This window comes from Camellia sinensis, chromosome 8 (genome assembly GCF_055761805.1).
Source record: "Camellia sinensis isolate YWXY chromosome 8, ASM5576180v1, whole genome shotgun sequence".
Classification (NCBI taxonomy): Eukaryota; Viridiplantae; Streptophyta; class Magnoliopsida; order Ericales; family Theaceae; genus Camellia; species Camellia sinensis.
In genome coordinates, this window is record NC_138968.1 from 160,755,510 (window position 1) to 160,778,335 (window position 22,826).

Sequence of the window (22,826 nt, forward strand, 5' to 3'; positions counted from 1 at the left end):
AGAAGTAAAAGACAATCAATTTTTTTGTTTGAATTTACAGAATTCACTTAGAAAATTAAAAAAATTTATTCTTATATTTTTTATTTTTACTGATTTTTTTTTAACATTCTAAATATATTTAAAAAAAAATTAGATACACTTAATATAAATACATTTAAAAAGTATAATATTTGTAAAAAAAATTAAAAAAATTCACTAAATACCAAAAATACAAAAAAAAAGAATTCAGTATATTTTTCATATTCTTGTGCATTTATTGATTTTTTATAAATATTTTACTTTGTAGATGCATTTCAAAGAAGTAAAAAAATTGCTTAGAATTTTAAAAATATTTACTAAAAACAAAAAAACAAAAACTCAATTTCCAAAAAATTAAATTCATAAAAACCAAACACACTGATAATTTTGAAGAATCTACGATAATTTTTTATTAAATTCAATATATTTTTATTGAAATTATTATATTTTTATATATATTTTGAAGATATTTTTTTTGCTATTAATTTTGTGACTTTATAAATTTTGAAATTAAATCTATAACCTATATAAAAAGAACGAAAGAGTGGTGTGGTGCAATGCTGGGCTTCTTTCCTCACAGATTTTGGGCTAGGCACGTGGGTTCCTAGAATTTCCCAAACCGGTGCTATGCTGTTTGGCTATTTTCCAAAGCCCTTGCGTTACCGACTATAAGGAAGAAAACAAATTTTACCCCTTTGAAGAGCAACCTTCATCGACCCACAGGTCCACGGAAAAGCCCCTAACTTGAATTTGTAGAAGTGCACAATTGCCACTATTGCTGTCGCCTATTACATCTCAATCCTATGGCGGTGTATCGGTTGCTGTTGAGTTAGGCAAATGCTGAGTTGTCTTCAAAAGGTGTAACAACGAAGTGACAGAACTCTACATCTTTCGGAAGTGCTGAAACCAAGAACAACAAGTGCACAACCAGACAACCAGGTGTGTCAAATTCTCTACTTCGTTCTGCTTTCCTCTATGTTCTGTATTTTCTATTGGTGTTTTTGCGAACTGGAACTCCATTTAGCATTGTATTTTAATGCTCTTTTGAGATGGTTGGACAATCTGGTATGTAAATAGCTGCTTCCATGATTATTTGTCTTCCAGGATGTGCCGCCATGTGGTTTCTATGTTCTTGTTTCTCTTTACTCTAATTTATGTGCAAATTATGCACATCACATGTTTACTAATATGCCTATGAAAATAGAAATACAAAATTTGCAGTTTTTTTCCCTTACTTCAAAATATATATATATATATATATATATAGAGAGAGAGAGAGAGAGAGAAAATTGTATCTCAAATTGTAAAAACTATTCTTAACTCAACAAGAATTTCAGTTTCAATTCAAATGTTATTGTATAGATATGCTATTGTAAGAGTGAAACTCTAGGGGTTTTGTTTTGTTTTTGTTTTTTTGTTTTTTTTGGTTTTTTTTTTTTTGTGATTTTTCCAAACATAAATTAGTGTTAAAATATAAAAAATAAAATAAAAAATTATTGCCATATTAAGTATGGAGGTTTGTGTAAGAAATAATGCAATATCCAGATCTCTATAACTCAGAATGCAATATTAAAAACAACTTAGAATTTACAAATTTTAATATGTTCCTATTTCATTATGTCTAGGTTCCAAATGTTTAGTAGTATTGATGTGTACACGAGAATGTTATAATGGAATGAGTGGATTTTTTGTTTTTCTTGTCAAGATTTTATCTTGAAAACATTTTATTATTCATTTTTTTTTGTTGAAATTCTGGTAAAGTACTTCAAGAACCACTTCCATGTGAATTGAAAAGTCGTTAAGCATGACAGAACCAACTTTTAGAAGAGGAGGAACTAGGAAAAGCAGCAAGGGTTTACACTTTGTCGAGAATAAGTGTTGACATTTAGGATTGAGCTTGTACTTTATTTCCATTTTGAACTGATATTATGCACAGATTAGGTAGCTTAGTTAATATTCAAGAACGTGTCAATGATGTTGAATTGCTAATTATATGGTTATTTATAAGAACGTCCTCGTTGAGTGTCATATTGTAGCCAAGTTTTTCTTTAGACTTTAACATTTGATATATAAATGGTTTCAAAAAGTATGTACGTAGAATTTTTGGGTATGTTGAAGTGTAATGCTTTGCTCTACCGAGCCAACATAATGAGTCAGAGGCAAAGTTTTTTTAGGAGAGAGCAGCCCTTGAAGCTAATTGCTAGAAGGTTTATGGATCACTATACGATAAGGTATGGAGAATGTGACTCATTGAGTGGTACGGCCTATGGATTGTGTAGTTTGGCATTGTTTGTTTTCTTAATGCTTTTCCCAAATACATCATAATTTCTTGTAATCAAAAGAAGTTCAAATTTATGTGAATTATCTATTTGTTTGATCATTATCTATTTGTTTGATCAACTTGTAATGTGAGTGGACATGTTGCAGAGGTGTAAAATTGTAAATGGTGTCATCGAAGTTGAAGGAGTTACAAGTGAAGCCATAATGGACCTTGAGGATGATAACTCTACAAAAGGTAACTCACTTCTTTGAAAATTGCTGAATTCTTCTTTTCTCTTTTGTTGGGAAACATTTTTCCACACCATTGGATCTCATCATCACAGGTAACAAAAACTTCCATTTCTACTCTCTATTTCCTGAAATCTGTTTCTCTACGAGTTAAATGGTTTTGAAATTATTTGATTTCAGTTATGAAACGGTTTGATTTCTATAGCATCTCTTCTTTTATCATCAATGATTGAAGTGGGTTTTCAAATGGTTTCTACTTCTATTTTTTGAAATGGATCTCTAAAAGATTTCTAGTTCTTGAGATGGGTATATGAAACAGTTTCCACCATCACATCATTTTTTAATTGGTTCGATTCCAGATATTAGGCATGGGCACTTTGTGAAAAATGATATTAGGCATGAGGACTTTGTTGTTTGGGCTCTGGATATCAGTCCTCATGCTTTATAGAAGAATAAGTGATATTAACTCTCAAATCGAATGATTTGGTATGTGATTTTATGGAAATATAACTATATTTCACCTATAGTTTACAACACTTTTTTTCCCCTCAAATTCACAAACCAAATACAATTTTTAAAGTATTTATATTGACACTATAACGCGACCCCCACGCGCGAAGCGTATGGGGGCCAACTAGTCCAACCATTAAATATTTGAAACAAAATCATACATAACTTGAGGGGAAAAAAAACTGTTCAATTCGGATTTAGTTTTATAATTTTAGTTTAAAAAATTAAGAGAAAATTAGTGAAGCATCTCTCTTAAACTTTGTGTAATAAGAGAGGTCCAAGATAATTTTTTTATTAGCTAACGTCCCTCAACATTTTCATAGAAAAAATTCGACTAAGAGAAATTTTATCCGACTTAGAGAAATTTCACCCGACTCAAAGAAATTAGAGAAATTTCCTTGTGAAAATTGAAACTTTTTTTAGTTGAGATAAAATTTATTTAAGTCGGGCAAAATTTTTCCAAGTCAAATTTTTTCTGTAAAAATGTTGAGAGACCTTAACTACTATGAAAATATTGTATTTATTTTATCTTATAAAAGCTTAATATTAGTGACCTTAAAAAAAATTCCCTTAAATTTAGGGAGAAATTACTCACGAGGGACTTTAAAAATTATTACACATTAGTAAAAAAAATAAAAATAAATAAATATATATATATATATATATATATTAATATTTATAATGTTTATCACTTTTTGTAAATAATTTTTTAAAAAATCACCATGGGTGCTTCGATCTCCCAAAATCACTATATTCTAAAAATTTTGTTGACAAAACAAATTATTTGATATTATATAGTAATTACAATAAAAATGTAATTTTTAATAATATAAGATGGGTGAAAATCATATAAATAAATACAAATATAACGTACAATGAGGACAAGAGAAAGTCCTCGAGATTTGAATGAGATTGAAAATTGAAAGTTTTATAATAAGCAGAGTAAAAAATACCTACCTCCTATAAATATTAAAATTAATAAAAAAAACATTGGATGAATAAATATATTATTAACAAAATTCACTATGTGATTTTTTATTTTTATTTTTATGATGAAAATTAATTGTTAGTTGTTAAATTAAAATTAATAATAAGTAAATACTTACATCCTATAAATATTAAAATTAATAAAAAAAATCAAATGAATAAATATATTACTAACAAAATTCACTATGTGATCATTTTTTTTTTTTTGATCGGTGAAAATTAGTTGTTAATTGTTAAATTAGTACTAATAAAAGTTAGCCTCCTCACCCTTTGTAAATCATTAAGGTTGTGTTTGGTTCTCTTTTAGAATTATGATTCCAATAAAAAAAATTTAAAACTCATAATCAAACACACAATTCAAAACTACTCAAAACTTAATTAAAAAATTATTTTCAAAATTCATTACCAATCATATAACTCAAAACTCTTTTCAAAACTCAAAATCAAACTATTTTCCAAACTCTGTTTTAAAAAAAAAATCAAAATTTTTTTATTTTGTTTTTAAAATTATTTTTAGAATCATGATTTAAGTATGGAGTTGTGTTTTAAGTTTTGAAAAGAGAAAATTTGTTTGATTATGAGTTTTAAAAAAAAAAATTGAGTTTTGAGTTATATTTTGAATTTTTTTGGATTTTTTTTAAAATATTTAACAAATTTCTTAATTTTATTTTTTTAGAGTAAATATTTTATATTTTAAATATTTATTTATTTATTTTAATGTGCGCTATATTTCATACATTTGTGTGCTATATATATTTTTAAAACATTTTAAATATATTTTTTAAATATTAAAAAAATAAAAAATTATTTTTTATTTTAAATGTTTTTTATTTTATAAATATGTTTATAAATATTTTAATTTTTTGTTATGTGTCTGATTACGACTTGAGTGTGAAGTTTGAAAATAGTGTGGAGTTTCGAGTTATGTGTTTGGTTATGAGTTTTGAAAATTATTTTTGAACTGAGTTTTGAGTTTTGTGTTTGATTGCGATTTGAGTGTGGAGTTTTAAAAGTAGCGTGGAGTTTTGTGTTATGTATTTAATTACGAGTTTTGAAAATAATTTTTTAATTGAGTTTTGAGTTATGTGTTTGGTTACAATTTGAGTGTAAAATTGTGTTTTGAGTTTAAAATATGAAATAAAAAAAATTAAATATTTACAAAATAAAATAAAATGTTTAAAATAAATTTTTTAAAAATATTTAAATAAAAAAATAATTTTTTTAAAACATTTTTTAATATTTTTAAAAGATAAATCTAAAAAATTTCAAAATTAATCTCAAAATTCAAAAATTTAAAAACTCAAAACTCAAAATACAATTCAAAACTCTTTTTAAAACTGAAAACTCTTTTCAAAATTCAAAAACTATTTTCAAAACTCTTTTCAAAATTCATAATCAAACAAATTTTCTTTTTTCAAAACTCAACTTACAATTCCACACTCAAATCATAATTCTAAAACTAAACCAAACAGATTTGTCTCTGTGCGTACCGGATTCCGGACTAGATAAAAGTGGATCAGGGCCCCGCACTCGGTTGGACTATCCTAGAATCGAAGTTCCTGCAGGAAGAAGAACCGTAAGAGCTGCCTGGCCGGGGTTGGTCGGATAACCCCTCTGGTGTAGGAATCAGTGGTCGGAGAAGAAGTGTAGAGAGTTGAGTTTGCAGTAAGTGGGATTCAGCTTGGATCAATTACCTTCAATGTGAAGTTTATGTAGTATATATGGAGTTCCTTGCTTGTTTCCCAATATGGTTTCATAGAGCTCTACTGCTGCCAAGTTTCCCTTTAGCATGGCCCTAGGTCGGGGATCATCTGGTAGTTGTCAAAAGGTGCTTGTACTCATTGTAGTCATGCTGATAACAAATCATATTCCTCTGGTTTAACTGTTTCCGTGATTCTAGGTGTAGGGGACCGGCTGAGGTGGCAACTTGCACATGTTTATACTCACAGCATCCACGTTTCTTTGAGAGGTTCCCTCAGTTCGGCACCGTTGTTCCCTGGCTCGGTCCTTTGTGAGGCTTCTATTGGGATGGGCTAGCCCATTCGGATACTTTGTACATGGACTCGGTTCATTTTGGTTTTGATGATGGGTTCGACCTATCAGTTCGGCCCATATAATGGGTCCTGAAGCTTGGCCCTAGCCCAGTATTACAGCTGGACTAGCCTTTCCACTGCGAGTTGGGCCTACGTGCTTGAGGACTTGGGTGGACCGTTGGTAATGAAGTTAGACTTGGTTGGGTTGCCCACATGCTCATCTGACCCATGTGGATTTGGGTTTGGGAGATTGGGGGATTGTACAGGCCCAAGGCTCGAGTCCGACCCATTTCTTATTTAGCCCATTCATTTGCCCCCTAGCTCGCACTAAGGTTCCCCTTGGGGGGAGCTATTGTTCTGCACTCCAAGCGTCACATCGCCTCAGTTCTGCTTCAGTTCGGCCTTGGTGACGGTTCAATCTTGGCACACAACTCCTACATGCGTCCTTTCATTGTAACACGTAGCGGTGTGGGATAGGTGTGCAGAGATAGTGCGTCGATTCCATACCGATGGTCGTGCTTTGTGTAGCTTCACACCAGCTGGTGCAATAAATGCTCTGGGCTATCAATTCAAAACCCTTTATCTGCTTTTTGTTCTTCTAGATAGTTTCAAAGAAAAAACCCTTTCCATTCCTCTGAGCCAGTCTCGTTGGTGCTCTGCCCAGACATTCCGCTGCCACTCTTACTTCGGTGCCGCCCGTTCGCCACCGCTGCTCTAATCTCTGTAAGTCCTCTTATGATCCTTTTTCCCTTGCCTTTTTCTGTTCTAATCATCCCGTTCGGACCTTGCACCGTTGTATTCCACATCTTAATATTTGAGTTCTGCCCTTGTATCACTAGGTTTGGTTTAATGGGAAAGTTTCGCTCATTAGTTGATACTCCTGAGGCCATGGCCAGGTTCCGTCGTGATTACAATATCCCCGATAACGTGACCCTTTCACTAGCAAAGGTCGATGCCAAGCATATGGGCACTAGGAATACTGTCACCTTTCCGATTGCATCCATCGTTGAGGAAGAGGTTTGTTTTCCTCTCGACCCTTTGGTGTGCCGATTTCTGCACCAGGTTCAACTCACCTCAATGCAAGTGTCTGTTAACCTATTTCGCGTTGTCTGTGCTGTGTCCGCTCTCAACAAGCGATTGGGTTTGAATCTCGATATTTGGGACATTTTATGCTGCTATACTCTCTCACATAACAAGGATCACAGCACGTACTACCTGCGTGTTCGTTCGATCGACTGTCATCTGGTGACTGGTTTACCTGACTCAGACAAACACAACGATGATTTTCTGCAAGTTGGTGGCAACTGGGAGTTCCCTGCCGGGACTGAATTTCAGTCCGAATGGATGCCTCTGAAGGACGGCTACCCAGGTTCGAATCCTTCCTCTAGTGTCTTTTGTATTTTTTGCCTTTGTTTTGGGTGTTGCTCTAACGTGGTACTTTTTTTTTGCAGAGGCTTCCCATTTTCAGCGTAGGCCGAATCGAGAAAACGCTGAGGCCATCAAAGCCGTTCTACGGTACAAGAAAAGGTCCGCCCCATAGTTGTTGGATTACCAAGCGACTTACCGTTCCGTCATTCCGAAGAAGGCGAGGCTTGCAGCATCCCTTTTAGATTCTAACACTGAAACTGATACATCCCTCACTCCTCTGGCTACAAATCGCCGCCGAAGCCAGGGTGCATTGCCTAAAAGGACGCCCTCCTCTACCCCCAGTTTCGCAGGGGATGGGTCTATGTCAAAGAGAAGAGTGCTGGTGCATTTGAAGGCTGAGGCTTTTGGCGCCTCTGATGCTTTGGAGACCCCTTCATTGAAGGGCGAGGTGAAGAGCCTCATGGATGTAAAATTAGAGGTGGGAGCTTCTGGAACTCACACTACTACTGTTGAGCCCTTTACTTCGGTTGCTGCGAGGGCAAAAAAAATGAGGAGTGAGACTGGCAAGGCAATGGTAAGGGAAGCTTCTGAAGACCCTATTGAGGACGAAGCACTTAAGAAATGGGAACCGCCGATGCTGCATCAAGGCAGACTGATTTCTATCTTTGATTCGGTTGTTACTTCCTAAGACTTTGTTTTTGACTTGACCATGACTCTGTTGATGCTAGTTGACATGGCTGACCATAATGGGCCCTGTGATATTCCTATTTTGAAAGGGACCCTGCAGATGATGACTGCTGTAAATGCATTCTTGCTTTGTTAGTTTTCGGTGTCATGGTACTGCTTTCTTTCTTTTAATGCTTTGTAATCCGTTGTAGTGTATTCAGAGGATGCATTTGTCCATTACCCGTGTGGAGGAACTGGAAAAGGCCGTGCTGGAGGCCGCTATGAACGCTGAGAGACTGACGGTGAGCCTGGAGGCCGAGAAGAAAGGACGCAGAACTGCCGAAAGGGAGGCGTTCCGTCTAAACAAGATTGTTACTTCAACTAAAAAGTCAAAGAAGGCTACTATTGGGGCACAGGCTCAACTTGAAAGAAAAATGGTAGAGCTGGAGGCCGTTATCGCGGTGATGGCTGCCGAGCGCTCTGCTTTGGAATGGCAACAAGGTTGGGATGAGGTTGGGGCTACCTATAAAAAAGAGGTGCTAGTGCTGCGAGATAAGCTCTTTCTGAAGGGTTGGTCGAGCGCTCTAACCGTTGCCCTGGTTCTTGAAGGCTCTCCCTTGTTTCAGGATGTCCTAGTTCCCTCAAGATCCTTGAGTTCAAAGATTTTCTCTACCCCTGCGGTTCTTCTGGCTAAAGTTTACCCAGAAATTGATTCTGCAAACAAGACTCAGAACAGTGATGTTGCCATTGAAACGGTGAACGTTGAAGGGGGTGGAACCCTGGAGACTGAAGTCGCAGGAGACGTGGTTAAGGAAGCTTCCACTTCTCAGGAAGTCGGAGCTGCCTCTATTTTCCCTACCCAAGATGGCTTGGACAAGATTGTGGACACTGCTTCTAAGGTTCCCTCTGTTAATGAAAGCTGAAGTTTTCTCTGGAAAGATTTGAAGTTTTTGCTTTTTGGACTTTCTTTTGTTTTGATGTACTGTGGCCCGGTCCCCTTGACGAGTTCTCTCTCTATACTTGCCAAGACAATTTTTTTTTTTCTTTTCTTTTCTTTGTTGCTGGCTATGAGGCCATCTGTGCCTTTGTTGGATAATGGAATTTTCTTTTTGAATTCGCAATCTGATGTTGTCTGTCTTCTATATCTGAATGTTTTCTGTGCTATTTGCCCCTGGCCGAGCATTATTGGGACCTCAGGGCTGAACATATGCTCGGTTTGGTTCTGTACTGTTTGCCCCCAGCCGAGCTCTGTTAGGACCTCTGGGCCGAATATGTGCTCGGTCTGGTTAACGAATATGTTGTATGGCTGTACTTGGTTTTGTAATGAACAGATGAGGGTCTTAGTTAGGTCCAGGTTGGTTCTAAAAAACAATTGTTTGCCTCTACCTGGAGCTAAGTAAGATCTGTGCTGGAGACTGTGCTCTCCAGGCAGAGCTACTTAAGTTTGTTGCAACTTTGATATCATGAATGTACTTGAATAGGATAAAGATATGAAGAGGTGTCTTACTCAGGTCCAGGTTGGTTTGAAAGAAAACAATGGTTTGCCCCCAGCTGGAGTCGAGTAAGACTAGTGCTGGAAGTTTGTTCCTGATAGAGTTTAACTTAGTCTGTTCCAACTCTGTTTGTATGCAGCAGTATTGAAGTGTTGATCTGATAATACTTAAGAGATTTTGTAGATTCAGAGATGTTTACTTAAGATATGTTAGTGCGGTTTCCACCAAGAAATTCCACTTGGCTAAAGTCCAATTTAGTTGCCAAACATAATTCCACCAAGCAGTTCCACTTGGCATGTTTGAGTGCTAACTAAATTTTAATTCCGTTCAGTCGTTCTGAAACTAAGTCTATTTGGATTAAGACCAAAGCCGAATTCGTTTGATTCACATCAAAGCTAATTCCGTTTCATAAACATCAAAGCTAATTCCGTTTGGTATGTACCAAAGCTATTTCCGTTTGGTATGTACCAAAGCTAATTCTGTTTGATAAACATCAAAGCTATTTCCGTTTGGTATGTACCAAAGCTAATTACAAAAATTTGACAGTCTTGAAAGAAGTGGATAGGCATTTGTATTGGCTAAAAGATAAATGTCTTTACATCCTGATAGAGAAGTTGGTGCTTAATTCCATTGATAGTATTTCTTGAGATTTGCTACATTCCAGGGCCATGGTATGGTTCGGCCTTTAAAATCCTCCTGGTAGTAAGCTCCATTTCCAGCAACAACTGTGACTTTGTAGGGACCCTCCCAGTTAGGCCCAAGTTTTCCTTCACCAAGCACCCTTTTGTGATCCATGACTTTCCTCAAAACCAGTTCTCCGGGCATGAATTGTCTTGGGAAAACTTTTTGATTGAAACTCTTGATGAGCTGCTACTGGTATGCTACCAGTCTGATCAGTGCGGCTTCTCTTCGACCTTCTGCCATATCCAGTGCTTGTGCAATAGCTTACTCATTACTGGTGCTTTCAAATAATTCGGACTGGAGGGTCGGGAGACCTACTTCGAGTGCGATGACGGCCTCCATTCCATAAGTCAAGGAGTAAGGTGTTTCCCCTGTTGAGCGTCGTGCTATGGTTCAGTATGCCCATAGTACGTGGGGTAACTCTTCAACCCATTTTCCTTTTGCATGTTCAAGCCGTTTCTTTACTTCGTTGATGATGGTTTTGTTTGACACTTCTGCCTGCCCATTACTTTGTGGGTACCTTGGAGAAGAGTTCCGATATTTGATTCTAAGGTCGACACAAAACTTTTTGAAGATCTTTCCATTGAACTGTGTTTTATTATCTGCAATCAATACCCACGGGATACCAAAACGCACCACTACGTTTCGCATGACGAACCGCTTTGTGTCCGCTTCTTTGATACTTGCTAGTGCTTCGACTTCAACGCACTTAGTGAAATAGTCGGTTGCAGCGATGAAAAACCGTTTGTTTTCAGTGCCTCGTGCCAATGGTCCGACAATATCCAGGCCCCATTGGGCAAAGGGCCATGGGCTGGTAAGCGGAGTGAGAGTTTTGGCTGGCTGATGTATTAGTGGAGCAAACCTTTGACATTTATTGCACTTCTGAACGTACTGCTGTGCATCTTGTTGCATCCGTGGCCACCAGTACCCGTGAGTGAGGGCTCGGTGCGCCAGTGAACTTCCACCAACGTGGCATCCACAAATCCCGTCGTGAATTTCGTAGAGAACATTTTCGACCAGATTCGGATGCACACATAAAAGATAAGGACCGAGATAGGAGCATCTGTACAACTTCCCAGATGGTGAGATCCAAAACCGAGCTGACCTATGTCTGATTTTGTTGGCTTCATTTTTATCTTCAGGGAGGGAGACAGGTTTTAGAAAAGCAAGTATCGGATCCATCCAGTTCGGCTCTAAGTTGCTGCAGAGGACTGGAGATGCAATACTTGGTCCTGACACGAACTCAACCCAAATTTTTCTAGCATCCTTGGTATCTACTGACGAGCCGAGGCAAGCCAGAGCATCGGCATGGCTGTTTTTGTTCCGACTGATTCGTTCCACTTGTATGGATCAAATTTTTTTGAGTAGATCTTTGGCCTTACCTACGTACATAGCCATTCTTTCGTCTAGTGTTTTATAGACCCCAAAAAGTTAGTTTACCACCAGTTGTGAGTCGCTGAAAACAAGAAGTTATTTTGCATTGAAGTGTTCGGCACTGCGTAGACCAGCCAACAATGCTTCGTACTCTGCCTCATTGTTAAAAGCCTTCCAACCGAGCCTGAGGGCTTGCTCCCAAATAAATCCTTCTGGTGAGATAAGTACTACTCCTGCCCCTGAGCCTCAGTTATTGGTTGATCCGTCAACATAAAGCTGCCATTTGTCTCCAATAAAGAGTTTATATGCTTCCGAAGCGCAGTGCTTTCCCTGTTCGGTGGTGCATGACACCTGTGCTGAACTGGGATTCCCTGGATCGGTACTCTGGGTGGGGGCAAATTCTGCGACGAAATCTACCAAGACCTAGGCCTTGATTGCTGTCCTGGGTTGATACCGAATGTCAAACTCACTAAGTTCTACCGCCCATTTTGTTGTTCGGCTAGAGAAATCTGCTCGGCTGAATACAGATCTGAGGGGAATTCAGTGAGGACATTGATGGTGTGCCCTTAGAAGTAATGTTGCAACTTTTTTGAGGCGATAAGCAACGCGTAAGCTAACTTTTCCAGGGGTAGGTACCGTGACTCGGCGTCTAGTAAAGTCTTGCTAACATAGTATACTGGCCTCTGCTCCTTATTAACTTCTTGAGTCAATACCGTGCTTACGGTGTGATCGAAAACTGCTAGATACAGGTACAACTCCTCTCCTGGTTCTGGAGTGAACGGAAGAGGTGGTATCTTTTGAGACTTTACAATGTTTCAGCACATTCAGGACTCTAATCAAATGCTGCCTTTTTTCTCAATAGCTGGAAGAAAGGTTTCATCCGATTTGAAGACTTGCTGATGAACCGATTCAGGGCTGCCACCATTCCGGCCAGCTTCTGTAGCTCTTTAGCCTTCGTTGGTACTTCAAGCTCTTGTATTACTTTGATTTGATCTGGATTTGCCTCGATTCCTTTGTAGGTGACCATATACCCCAAGAACTTCCCTATTCCTACCCCGAAAGCACATTTCGAGGCATTAAGGCGAAGCTGGTGGTTCTTTAGGATACCAAAGACTTTTCTTAAGTCTGCAAGGTGGTTTGTAGCGAGCTTGCTCTTTACTACCATATTATCTATATAAGCTTCCATGGTCTTTCCGAGTTGGTCCTTGAACATTCGAGTAATCATTCGCTGGTAGGTTGCTCCAGCGTTCTTGAGGCCGAACGGTATTACTTTGTAGCAATAAGTCCCCCTTGGAGTGATAAATGCTGTCTTCTCTTGATCCAGACCGAATAGTGGTATTTGGTGATAACCGCTATAAGCATCCAGAAAGCTCATGCGCTCATGTCCTGCTGTTGAGTCTACTAGTTGATCGATGCGAGGCAGTGGAAAACTATCTTTGGGACAGGCTTTGTTTAGGCAGGTGAAGTCAACGCAGACTCTCCATTTTTCGTTCTTCTTTTTTATTACAACTGTGTTGGATAGCCATTGTGGGTACTGAACTTCCCTAATCGCTCCCGATGCCAGGAGTTTTTTGACTTCGGCAATACTGCTTCAGTGTGCTCAACTAAGGACCTCTGACTTTTCTGTACAACAGGTCGAGCTGAAGGGTTGATGTTGAGTTTGTGGCAAGCAAATTCTGGGTTCAACCTTGGAGTATCGTATGCTGACCATGCGAATACGTCCATATTTTCCCTCAGCAGCTCAAGCAGTCGAAGTTTCTCATCAATGCCTAGCGAAGTACCGATAAGGAAGTACTTTTTTGGATCATCCTCTTTTACCAGGACTTTCTCTAAATCCTCTACCATCTTTTCCTCTGGGGCTCCCCCTATGTCTTTCAGGACTGGCTGTTCGGCCACTTCCACTGTCTGTACCTGGTTACAAAGTTGCTTGTTCTTCAATGCCGCCATGAAGCAATGTTTAGACGTAACTTGATCCCTTGAGATCTGCTCTACTCCGTGTTCTGTTCGGAAACGGATGAGCTGGTAGTAGGTTAAAGGGACCGCTTCCATTTGGTGAATCCATGGACGACCAAGTATGGCGTTGTAAGGGGAAGGTGTGTTAATAACTAGAAACTTTATCTGGAGGGTCTTTGTTCCTGCCACAACTAGCAATACTATTCTGCCCAGTGGCCACTCTAGCTGTGAATTGGAGCCGACTAATGGAGCTGCCGCTGGGGTGAGGTGCTGCTCGGAGAGACCAAGCTTTTTGAATAAGTCAAAATACAATATGTCTGCTGCACTGCCTTGATTTACCAGGACTCGTTTTACGTCAAACTGTTTCTCAATTTCCACAGTTATAATTAGTGCATCAGTATGTGGGTGTTGTATGCCTTCTAAATCCTTTCTAGTAAATGAAACAGTGCATAAAGGGGGTTTGGTTGCCGAGCGTACCTTTTTCAATGTAGGCTCTACCGACATGACCTGCTGAATTTGCACAGTCTTAGCAATCTCTTCTTTCAGTGTCTCTTCAGGTTCCTGGGTCGCTGTTCCATGGATCACATTTATTATCAACCGAGGTGGGTGCTGAATGTTTGGTTCTGGTGGTGGTTTCCCCGATTTGGTCACTTCTTTATCCTGATCTATGTAATCTCGGAGGTGCTCAGCTGCTACTAAGTCTTCCAAGTGTTGCTTTAGTGCTCTGCAGTTCTGTGTCATATGTCTCCTGTCTTGGTGATAGGTGCATCTGAGCTTTTGATTACGCCGAACCGGATCTTCTAACATTTTCGGCGGCCAAACAAAGAAGGGCTCTCTCTTGATCTTTTCCAAGATTCGATAGATTGGTTCCTTGAATACGGTCACAACTGCTTCGTGAGATTTGGACTTATCCACCTCATTCACCGTGAGCCCTTGGTGTTCTCCTCGGTCCGTTCTCTTCTTGTGTCGAGCTATTTGTTCTGCTGACGCTACCTCGATGGGGATTTGAACATCTTCGAGGCGAGCGTACTGCTCAATCCTGGCACGCAAATCTTTTAATGTTATGGCTGGGCACTTGGTAAGTGATTTTCTCAACTTACTTTCCGGGCGCAGACCATGTTTGAAAGACATAACGACCATCTGCTCAATGCACACGTTATCCTCCAGGTCATTGTACTCTTCCCAATACCTCCTAGCATAACTACACAGCATTTCTTCCTACTCCTTTCGGAGACCGAACAGTGTATCCGGCTTTTTCGGGATCTTAGTGTTAGAGACAATCCTGGCTAAGAACTCTTCGGAGAGCTGCTTCCAGCCATAAATTGATCCAGCGGGGAGTCGATTGAACCATTGAAGTCCGGTTTCTCCCAAGCTGGATGGGAAGACTTTGCATATCAGTGCTTTATCTCGGCTCCATAGAGACATCATCTGTCTGTAATGGCTAATATGTATCAGTGCGTCTGACTTCCCATCATATGAAGTGAACTTTGGCGGGGTGAATTTCTTTGGGGGTCTCATGGCCTCAATTTTCGGGGAGAATGGTGAGGAGACGAGCCTATCCAACGCTCGGTGCTCTCTCTGGTGAATGGTGCGGTCCAGATGATCCCGACGTTGTTCGTTCTGCTTGTTACCAATCAGCCAAGTATGAGGGTCTTGAGGAAGGTATTCGGTCTGTTGGCTAACCGTTTTTTGCCTTTTAGCCCTTCTCCAGCGTGACCCACGGGTGTGGCTGCTCGCCGCTTCACTCTGTACCGGGATTGGCTGGCTTTGTTGCCCAGACTCATTTCTGGGGAACTTCTTCACTAGTGGCTCTCTAGATAAGCTCCTCCGTCATAATCGAGAGGGCTCTACTTCAGTCTTCTTTTTCGTTGGATCACCCAGCACCCTTTTGATTTGCACTTTCAGCTCCTGTATCTCCATCCCCATATAGTCTATGATTCGATCTGTGTAATCCTTTTCTAAAAGAAAGTGATGAGAGGAACCTCCAGCGAAGGGCAATCGATGCTCGACGGATTCGGGGGTCTGGTTATTGTTTATAGTTTGTTCTTCTAGGACTGTTGAGAGTGCCAAGCCTTTGTCCTTTGTCTTCTCCATCTGTGGAGCACATGTCGAAGGTAGGATGTCCTCAATCCCCATCGCCGGAACTGAGTGCAGAGCTTAGAGACAAAGTGTTCTACGCTCACCGCACCAATTGTGCGTACCGGATTTCGCACTAGATGAAAGTGGATCGGTGCCCTGCACTCGGTTGGACTATCCAAGGATCGAGGTTCCTGCAGGAAGAAGAATCGTAAGAGCTGCCCGGCCAGGGTTGGCTGGATAACCCCTCCGGTATAGGAATCAGTGATCGGAGAAGAAGTGTAGAGAGTTGAGTTTGTAGTAACTGGGATTCAGCTTGGATCAGTTACCTTCAATGTGAAGTTTATGTAGTATATATGGAGTTCCTTATTTGTTTTCCAATATGGTTTCATGGAGCTCTGGTGCTGCCAAGTTTCCCTTTAGCGTGGCCCTAGGCCGGGGACCATCTGGTAGTTGTCAAGAGATACTTGTACTCATTGTAGTCATGCTGATAACAAACCACATTTCTCTGGTTTAACTGTTTCCGTGATTCTAGGTGTAGGGGACTGACTGAGGTGGCAACTTGCACATGCTTATACTCACAGCATCTACGTTTCTTTGAGAGGTTCCCTCAGTTCGGCACCGTTGTTCCCTGGCTCGGTCCTTTGTGAGGCTTCTATTGGGATGGGCTAGCCCATTCGGATACTTTGTACACGGACTCGGTTCATTTTGGTTTTGATGATGGGTTCTACCTATCAGTTCGGCCCATATAATGGGTCCTGAAGCTTGGCCCTAGCCCAGTATTGCAGCTGGACTAGCCTTTCCACTGCGAGTTGGGCCTAAGTGCTTGAGGACTTGGGTGGACCGTTGGTAATGAAGTTAGACTTGGTTAGGTTACCCACATGCTCATCTGACCCATGTGGATTTGGGTTTGGGAGATTGGGGGATTGGACTGGCCCAAGGCTTGAGTCTGACCCATTTCTTATTTAGCCCCATTAGTCTCCCTAATTCAACTTCTTCTAAAAAGAATTGAACTTATGATGCTCACTAACATTATGTAGTCATCTTACAATACTTACATGAATTAAATTTAAATCATATATTATTTTTTATACTTAATTTTGAGTACATATTTTTGACTAGTACTAATCTCCTTGTAAAATAAAAAAGTTTTGGAAAATCAGAATAGAGGTTGTTGGGAAATTCTTAAATAAATATATTTTTTGATTTTTTTACAAAAAAAAAGATGTATAAAAAAAATAAAAATAAATAAAAAGATAAAAAAAAAAAGAGTATATGACACTTCTCCAACAACTCTTAAGTCAGTGGTTCACAGTTCAATGTTTGAAAATATTTGAATTGAACGTTAAATCAAAACGATGTTGTAATTTGGTCAACATTACCTATTTGCACCATTTTTATGTGAATTCCCAAAGACCACTCTCTTTCATTCAAAATTCACACCATTCAAAAGTAGAAAGTCTTTAGCTTTGTTTTCTTTCTATGATTGTTGGCATTTGAGTCTTTGACAAGGTTGAACCAGTTTGATAAAATTGTAAGACCATAAAATAAATTATTATTTAACACATGATATATTATAATTTTAGGCAGATGCTTTTAAAAATATTTAAACAATAAAGTGATTTTTTATTACGTAATTGTTACTTTTGCCCTTATGAGTTATAAATCTTTAAAAGCGTGTAATTCATTAAATCAACTGTTTAGTTCAATATCACTGTAATTAAAGTTTTATATGTCTTGTTTTTACAGAAGAATGATAGGCCTTATAGAAAAATCTCAAATCTTTAACCAAAACTTTATAAGGAAAAACATGTACATCACTGATTAAGACCATATCCAACAATGAATCAAATTCACCATCAGATTTGAATTTGGTGAAAAAATATTACTTTTATGGCTCCAACGGTTTCACCAAACAGATATAAAATTGAGAATTTACCACCAAGTTTCACCAAAATGAGAAGCGGAGCAAATTTCACCAAAACACTGTGCATTTACGTTGGAGGCGGGTCCCACTGGACAACCGGCCGGACGTCCTCCCAGATGACCACCTTAAGCAAAATTTTGTGAAAATTTTACACTAGGCAGTCGACCCCCCGGTCGACCACCTCTTTGTTTTCTCAGTTTTTCATTTTTTGTATTGGCCAGTTGTCCGCGCCGATAGTTTGATGAAAAGCTAAATTTCTCTTTTGGAGCAAGTGGTATCAAATAAAGGAAATCATTTTTTTTTTGATGAAAAATCTGATGAACCATTGGAGATGCTCTTAATTATATAGAAATAAATAAACATTTTCATGATTTTCAAACGTAGGAGAGGATTTTATTAATTAACCACTATCATTTTATTTTATAAAAATTACAAAAAAACAAACAGCTAATCAACTCTCCATGATCACAAAAGAGAAGACCTAGTTCTTAAGTTTTTTTGATTAGCAAGACGTAGTTCTTAATACTGCATCATCTATACCCGATAGTATATGACCATACTCAACATTTGATTATTCACCACCATATGAAAACCTAGTTAGCTACTCATCTTCACTCCCAATGAGAAATCAAAGAAACTGATACAAAGTAGTGTTAAACAAATACTGAACAATTAGTTGATTTGTTTTCTCTGTGGGATGAAAGGAATCCCAGAAAACAAACTTGTTTGCATCAGTGCAGGTGAATGGATTGTTTCGATGACATGCATACCCCATCTCGAACATTCCTGTACTGCAACATGCTACTGCTGCTTCATCAAACCCTGCCAATTAATAGGTACGCTTAGAGCATCTCCAGCAAATATTAATCAAAATAGATAAACAAAAAATATTTTTTATTGTTTCTTTTAACTCATCAATTTTTAAATACACTATAGTTAGTCTTTAAATATTCTTTCTTTCCTTCTTTTTCTAGTTTAAATTATAGAGTGTAGGAGAAAAGGGAAGGGAGAGAGAAAAGATACGTCTAGTAAACAATGATATCAAAGGCTACAATAATAAATCAAAGGCTAATAGTTGAAATTGTTATTGTGGACCTATATAGCATAAGTGAATCTTGATCATTGTTTTTTCTTTCTTTTTTTCCTCTGGTTAGTAGACCCACTCAACCTCAATGGATTATAATTCAATCATAATTAATATTACAATTAGTCATAACCAATGTCACAATAAAATCATGACTAAAGACTACACTGTGTCTTACAAAATTTCTCAAATTTTTGTTAGCTAAAATAACTAGTAATGTTAGAGATTCTAATATGCATATAAAGCTTAAAAAACACAAACATAAATTTAGGCAAAGAGACCTCATTAACTTACCATAAAAGGAAGGTTTTTTAATAATTTGAAGCAAAATGCAATACGGACAGGACATCACCACTTTCATCCCAGGCAACTCGTTGTTCAGTTCAACAACCAAACCATTCAACTTATCATTAAAAGCCATTGCAACAGTGTTGTAACTCGTTGTACAATTGTGTCCACCCTGGAAATTGGTGGTTCTCTCTAGCGGCAAACACCCCATCGGAGGAAGCCCGCCGAGGGAGACTTTCCGGGCTCCCAGCTCGTAGAGGCTCATTATGAAGTTTCTGGCGATCCCAATGAGGAAACACTGGTACTGGTCTATGTTGTATTGTGATCGCCTTTCATTCAGGGTGTAGTAGTTTTCAAGAAAGTCATTTGTTCCCGTGCTTATTACGTATAGTGCTTCGGTTAAGGTTTCGTTGGCTTTTTGGTCTCCGAGGTAGGCTTTTAGTTTGGTTTGGTAGGTTTTGTAGTACTCCAATTCTTTCCATAATGGTATCACAGACTGCAAGGAATTACAAAATTGAACATTATAACAAAAACAAATATTAAAAATGTATTTTTAAATTTTAAAAATTATTCCTGCTCTCAAAAAGTTAAAACTATATGAAAGTTATGAATTTTTTTTCATCAAATTAAATTTTAGATTTTTTAAAATAAGATTGAAATTTTTTTCTAAAAACTAAATAAAAAATAGCCATATCTTTTCGTTTCTCTCTCAACACTTTTTCTCTCTCTAATGGAATTTCAACATGAGCTCTTTGGCCTTGTTTGAAAAGTTGACTATTTTAGTTGGTTATTAGACTTTTTGAATATTTTAGCCTAACTAAAAGAGTTGTATTTGGAAAGTTTGTTGGATTTTTTTTTGTAGTTGATTTGATAGTTGTGAAAAAAAAAATAAAATTATTATAAGTTTGATGTGACATTTTGTCTTATTAATTAGTGGATTATTTTAGCCCAATCCTCTTTCTAAACACTCCCAAAAACTGTTTGGTTTTCAAAACTAATTTAGTTGGAAAAAATGGAAAAAATTATTTTAAAATGATTTTCTATTATTTGGGATAAAATAATTTTAAAAAAATTTACAATATATTAGTTTTGGTCAAATTAATTTGAAATTTTTTTAGAAGTAATTTTCAAAAACTAAACCAAACACAGCTTGCAGTATTGGATTGAAATTATTTGGTCCAAAGCTCATGACCATGATACTTGGATTTTCGCCCAGCCCAAGTTTGCAGTGTAGACAGGCTGGATTAGCACAGATAAGGCTTGAGTTGCTGCTGTGTTTGAAACTCAGCCCAGCCCGATAGCACCCAGAGGTCAGCTCAACCCAATAGCTTGGCCGAAAATAGGAATTAATATAAATAAAATAAAATAAAAAGAAGAAATATAAATAAAAAATGCAAAAATAAGATTGAATGTCAGTACTTCTATACATTATTATTTACCCAAAATGAAGACTGGTACATGATATGGGAAACATAAGGTAAAGATTGAGATCCTTAAGCATTCTTTTCTTAATTTACTTATAATGATATGATATGTTACATATCAATTTTAATTTATCACAAATTCAATTATATAACGTCATCTCCCTTATTATTTATTATAAATAAATTATGAATTTTTAATATTTTTTGAAACATAATATTACACTGATATAATTATATCAAATTATTAAATATTTAATTAATTATAAATAACACTACTTGGGTTGAAAAATAGTCAAAAATCGACTTATACAGTTAAATTGGTCCATGCATATGTTCACAAAAATAGCAACCAGTTATGACCAACCAATTGGTTAGTTTTGGTCTATTTGAAAATTCAATTTGTAGTTAAAAAATTAGAAAGTGATTATAAATTGTCATATTATTCCTTTTATTTTTTTAAAATTTTTTAATAAAAAATTAAAAAAACTAACTAAAATAATCAATTTCTAAATCTAACCTTAGTTTTAACATCATTTATATAAGAAAGTTTAATCCTATATAACCATATTAACGATTATAACTACAAAATCATCCATTATTAGAGGAGTCAATTTCAAAATCTCAACAACTCAGATACTCCAACACACTTGGTACAAGAAAAAAAAGAAAAGAATAAAGATTGAGTGCTCTAATTTTAGAACTCTAAAAAGCATTTTAGTGATGTGGCAAAGAGGGAGGCCCACATGTGATATTATGTGTGTGCCTATATTTTTGTTTTTTGTTTTTTTTCTCTTGCCACATCACTAGAGCTCTCTTTAGAGCTTTAAAATTAGAGTTCTCTATCATTGTTAAAAAGAAAATTGCTAAAATGCATACCGGAATTTCTGATTACACCATAGTAAGGCCTCGTTTGGAAACATGTTATTTTAGTAATTTTTTGACTTTTTTTTTTTGAAAAGATGTGCAAAAAAATAGAGAAAGCGATGTGACAACTTATAGTGATTTTTTGACTTTTTGACTAAAATATATAATTGATAAATAAGGCCTAATATATCTTTATATTTATAAAAAAAATTTCTTGTCCATGAAGTACAAATTTTATTGTAATTAGAAATTTGATGGCGATAAATCCTCCATTGGGAATAGATTATTTAAATAATTTTTGACTTGTTATAAAAAAAAATACACAAAAAAATAAAAAGAGTGATGAGACAATTTATAGTGACTTAATTTACAAATGAAGCATAAGAAAACCATACATTATATGCAAGAATGAATGAAAATTAGTGAAGCGAAGAGAGAAGAAGACTCACAAGCACATCAGAAGTTGCATTGTCATATCCACTTCCAGCCGAAGCAAATGTAACTCCAATGGCGAAATCCGATATATTATACATCGGATCCAAGTAAGCCGGCACGATGGGCCTCAGCCCAAAAGCCTCCGATATAAAATCAGTCCGAATTCGGCCATTTGAGAACCGCCCCGTTGGCTGGCCCCCAACGTAGTCTCGACCATACGGGTTGAAATCGCTTCTTGCAATGGTCGGAATCTGATTGTTGTTTCCGGCATCAACAGAAGAATCTCCGAACGCGATAATAGCCGGAACTTTGGCTTCGCATTCAAGACCTAGCAATATTAGAAACTGAAGTAAAAGAAACCATGGGATGCACATGTTTGCCATTAAAATCTAGTTTGTGTTTTTTTCTTTTTTTTTTTTGTTTCTCTATCTGGAGAGAGCCTGGGAGTGAAGTTGGTATGGGGGGGGAAAGGTGGTATTGCATGACAAGCATAAATAACGGTATGGGTGACGAGAAGTGTACGTGGGCTTAGGCCCATTTTGGCTGCAGGAAACAAAAATAAACTCTTTTTGATTGGGGAATTTAAAAAATGATTTAGCAAGAAAAAAAAAGTAAATAAATTATGTCATCAATGCTGTTGTTGTTGTTGTTGTTGTTGTTTTTTTTTTTTTTTTTTTTTTAACATCGTTGGTATAATGGCTTATGTAAATATTGATAATTACTTCTTTGTTTAGAAATTAGTAGTTGACCACGTGTTATTTTTTTAAAAAAATATTTAATGGTATAATATGTGTTGTAAAACAATAATTTTAATTTTAATTATTTATTTTAATAATATTAATGCTATCGTACTATAAAATTATTACTTAAATACTTATATATATATATATATATTAATTTTAGTTAAATTATTTTTGTATTTTGATAATTTTAGTTCTATAATAATGATTTTATATGATATCTATATATATATATTAAATTATAAGATTATAAAATAAACACTTTTAATTAAATTAAAATATTAACTATATTAAAAAAATTAAACAATGACTAATCAAGAAAGAATCATATAATAACATCTAAACCAAAAAAGAAAAAATAATGAAAACATCCAAACAATAAATACATCTTAGTGCG

General features: G+C 36.8%; 2 protein-coding genes across 2 annotated transcripts; both read right to left on the reverse strand.

Moving 5' to 3' along the window:
* Positions 1-13,141: 13,141 nt before the first annotated feature.
* On the reverse strand, positions 13,142-14,803 carry LOC114278338 (uncharacterized). The gene has a single exon (XM_028220355.2). The coding sequence runs from the start codon at positions 14,801-14,803 to the stop codon at positions 13,142-13,144; it is 1,662 nt and encodes a 553-aa protein (XP_028076156.2).
* A 3,153-nt stretch (positions 14,804-17,956) lies between these two features.
* On the reverse strand, positions 17,957-22,161 carry LOC145797262 (GDSL esterase/lipase At2g04570-like). The gene is made up of 3 exons (XM_082883974.1): positions 21,704-22,161; positions 18,973-19,462; positions 17,957-18,416 (listed from the first exon to the last, which is right to left on the reverse strand). Exons 1-3 carry the CDS (start codon positions 22,070-22,072, stop codon positions 18,223-18,225), a joined length of 1,053 nt encoding a protein of 350 aa, XP_082740100.1. The 5' UTR covers positions 22,073-22,161; the 3' UTR covers positions 17,957-18,222.
* Positions 22,162-22,826: the final 665 nt, after the last annotated feature.

Bases quoted from the DNA above. Each gene is read 5' to 3' on its own strand.
- LOC145797262 (XM_082883974.1), bottom strand. From the start codon at position 22,072: ATGGCAAACATGTGCATCCCATGGTTTCTTTTACTTCAGTTTCTAATA. The intron at 19,463-21,703 runs GTGAGTCTTCTT...AATTCCTTGCAG, and splicing joins ATGCAACTTCTGATGTGCTT to TCTGTGATACCATTATGGAA. The intron at 18,417-18,972 runs GTAAGTTAATGA...ATTAATTGGCAG, and splicing joins TAAAAAACCTTCCTTTTATG to GGTTTGATGAAGCAGCAGTA.
- LOC114278338 (XM_028220355.2), bottom strand. From the start codon at position 14,803: ATGCTGTGTAGTTATGCTAGGAGGTATTGGGAAGAGTACAATGACCTG.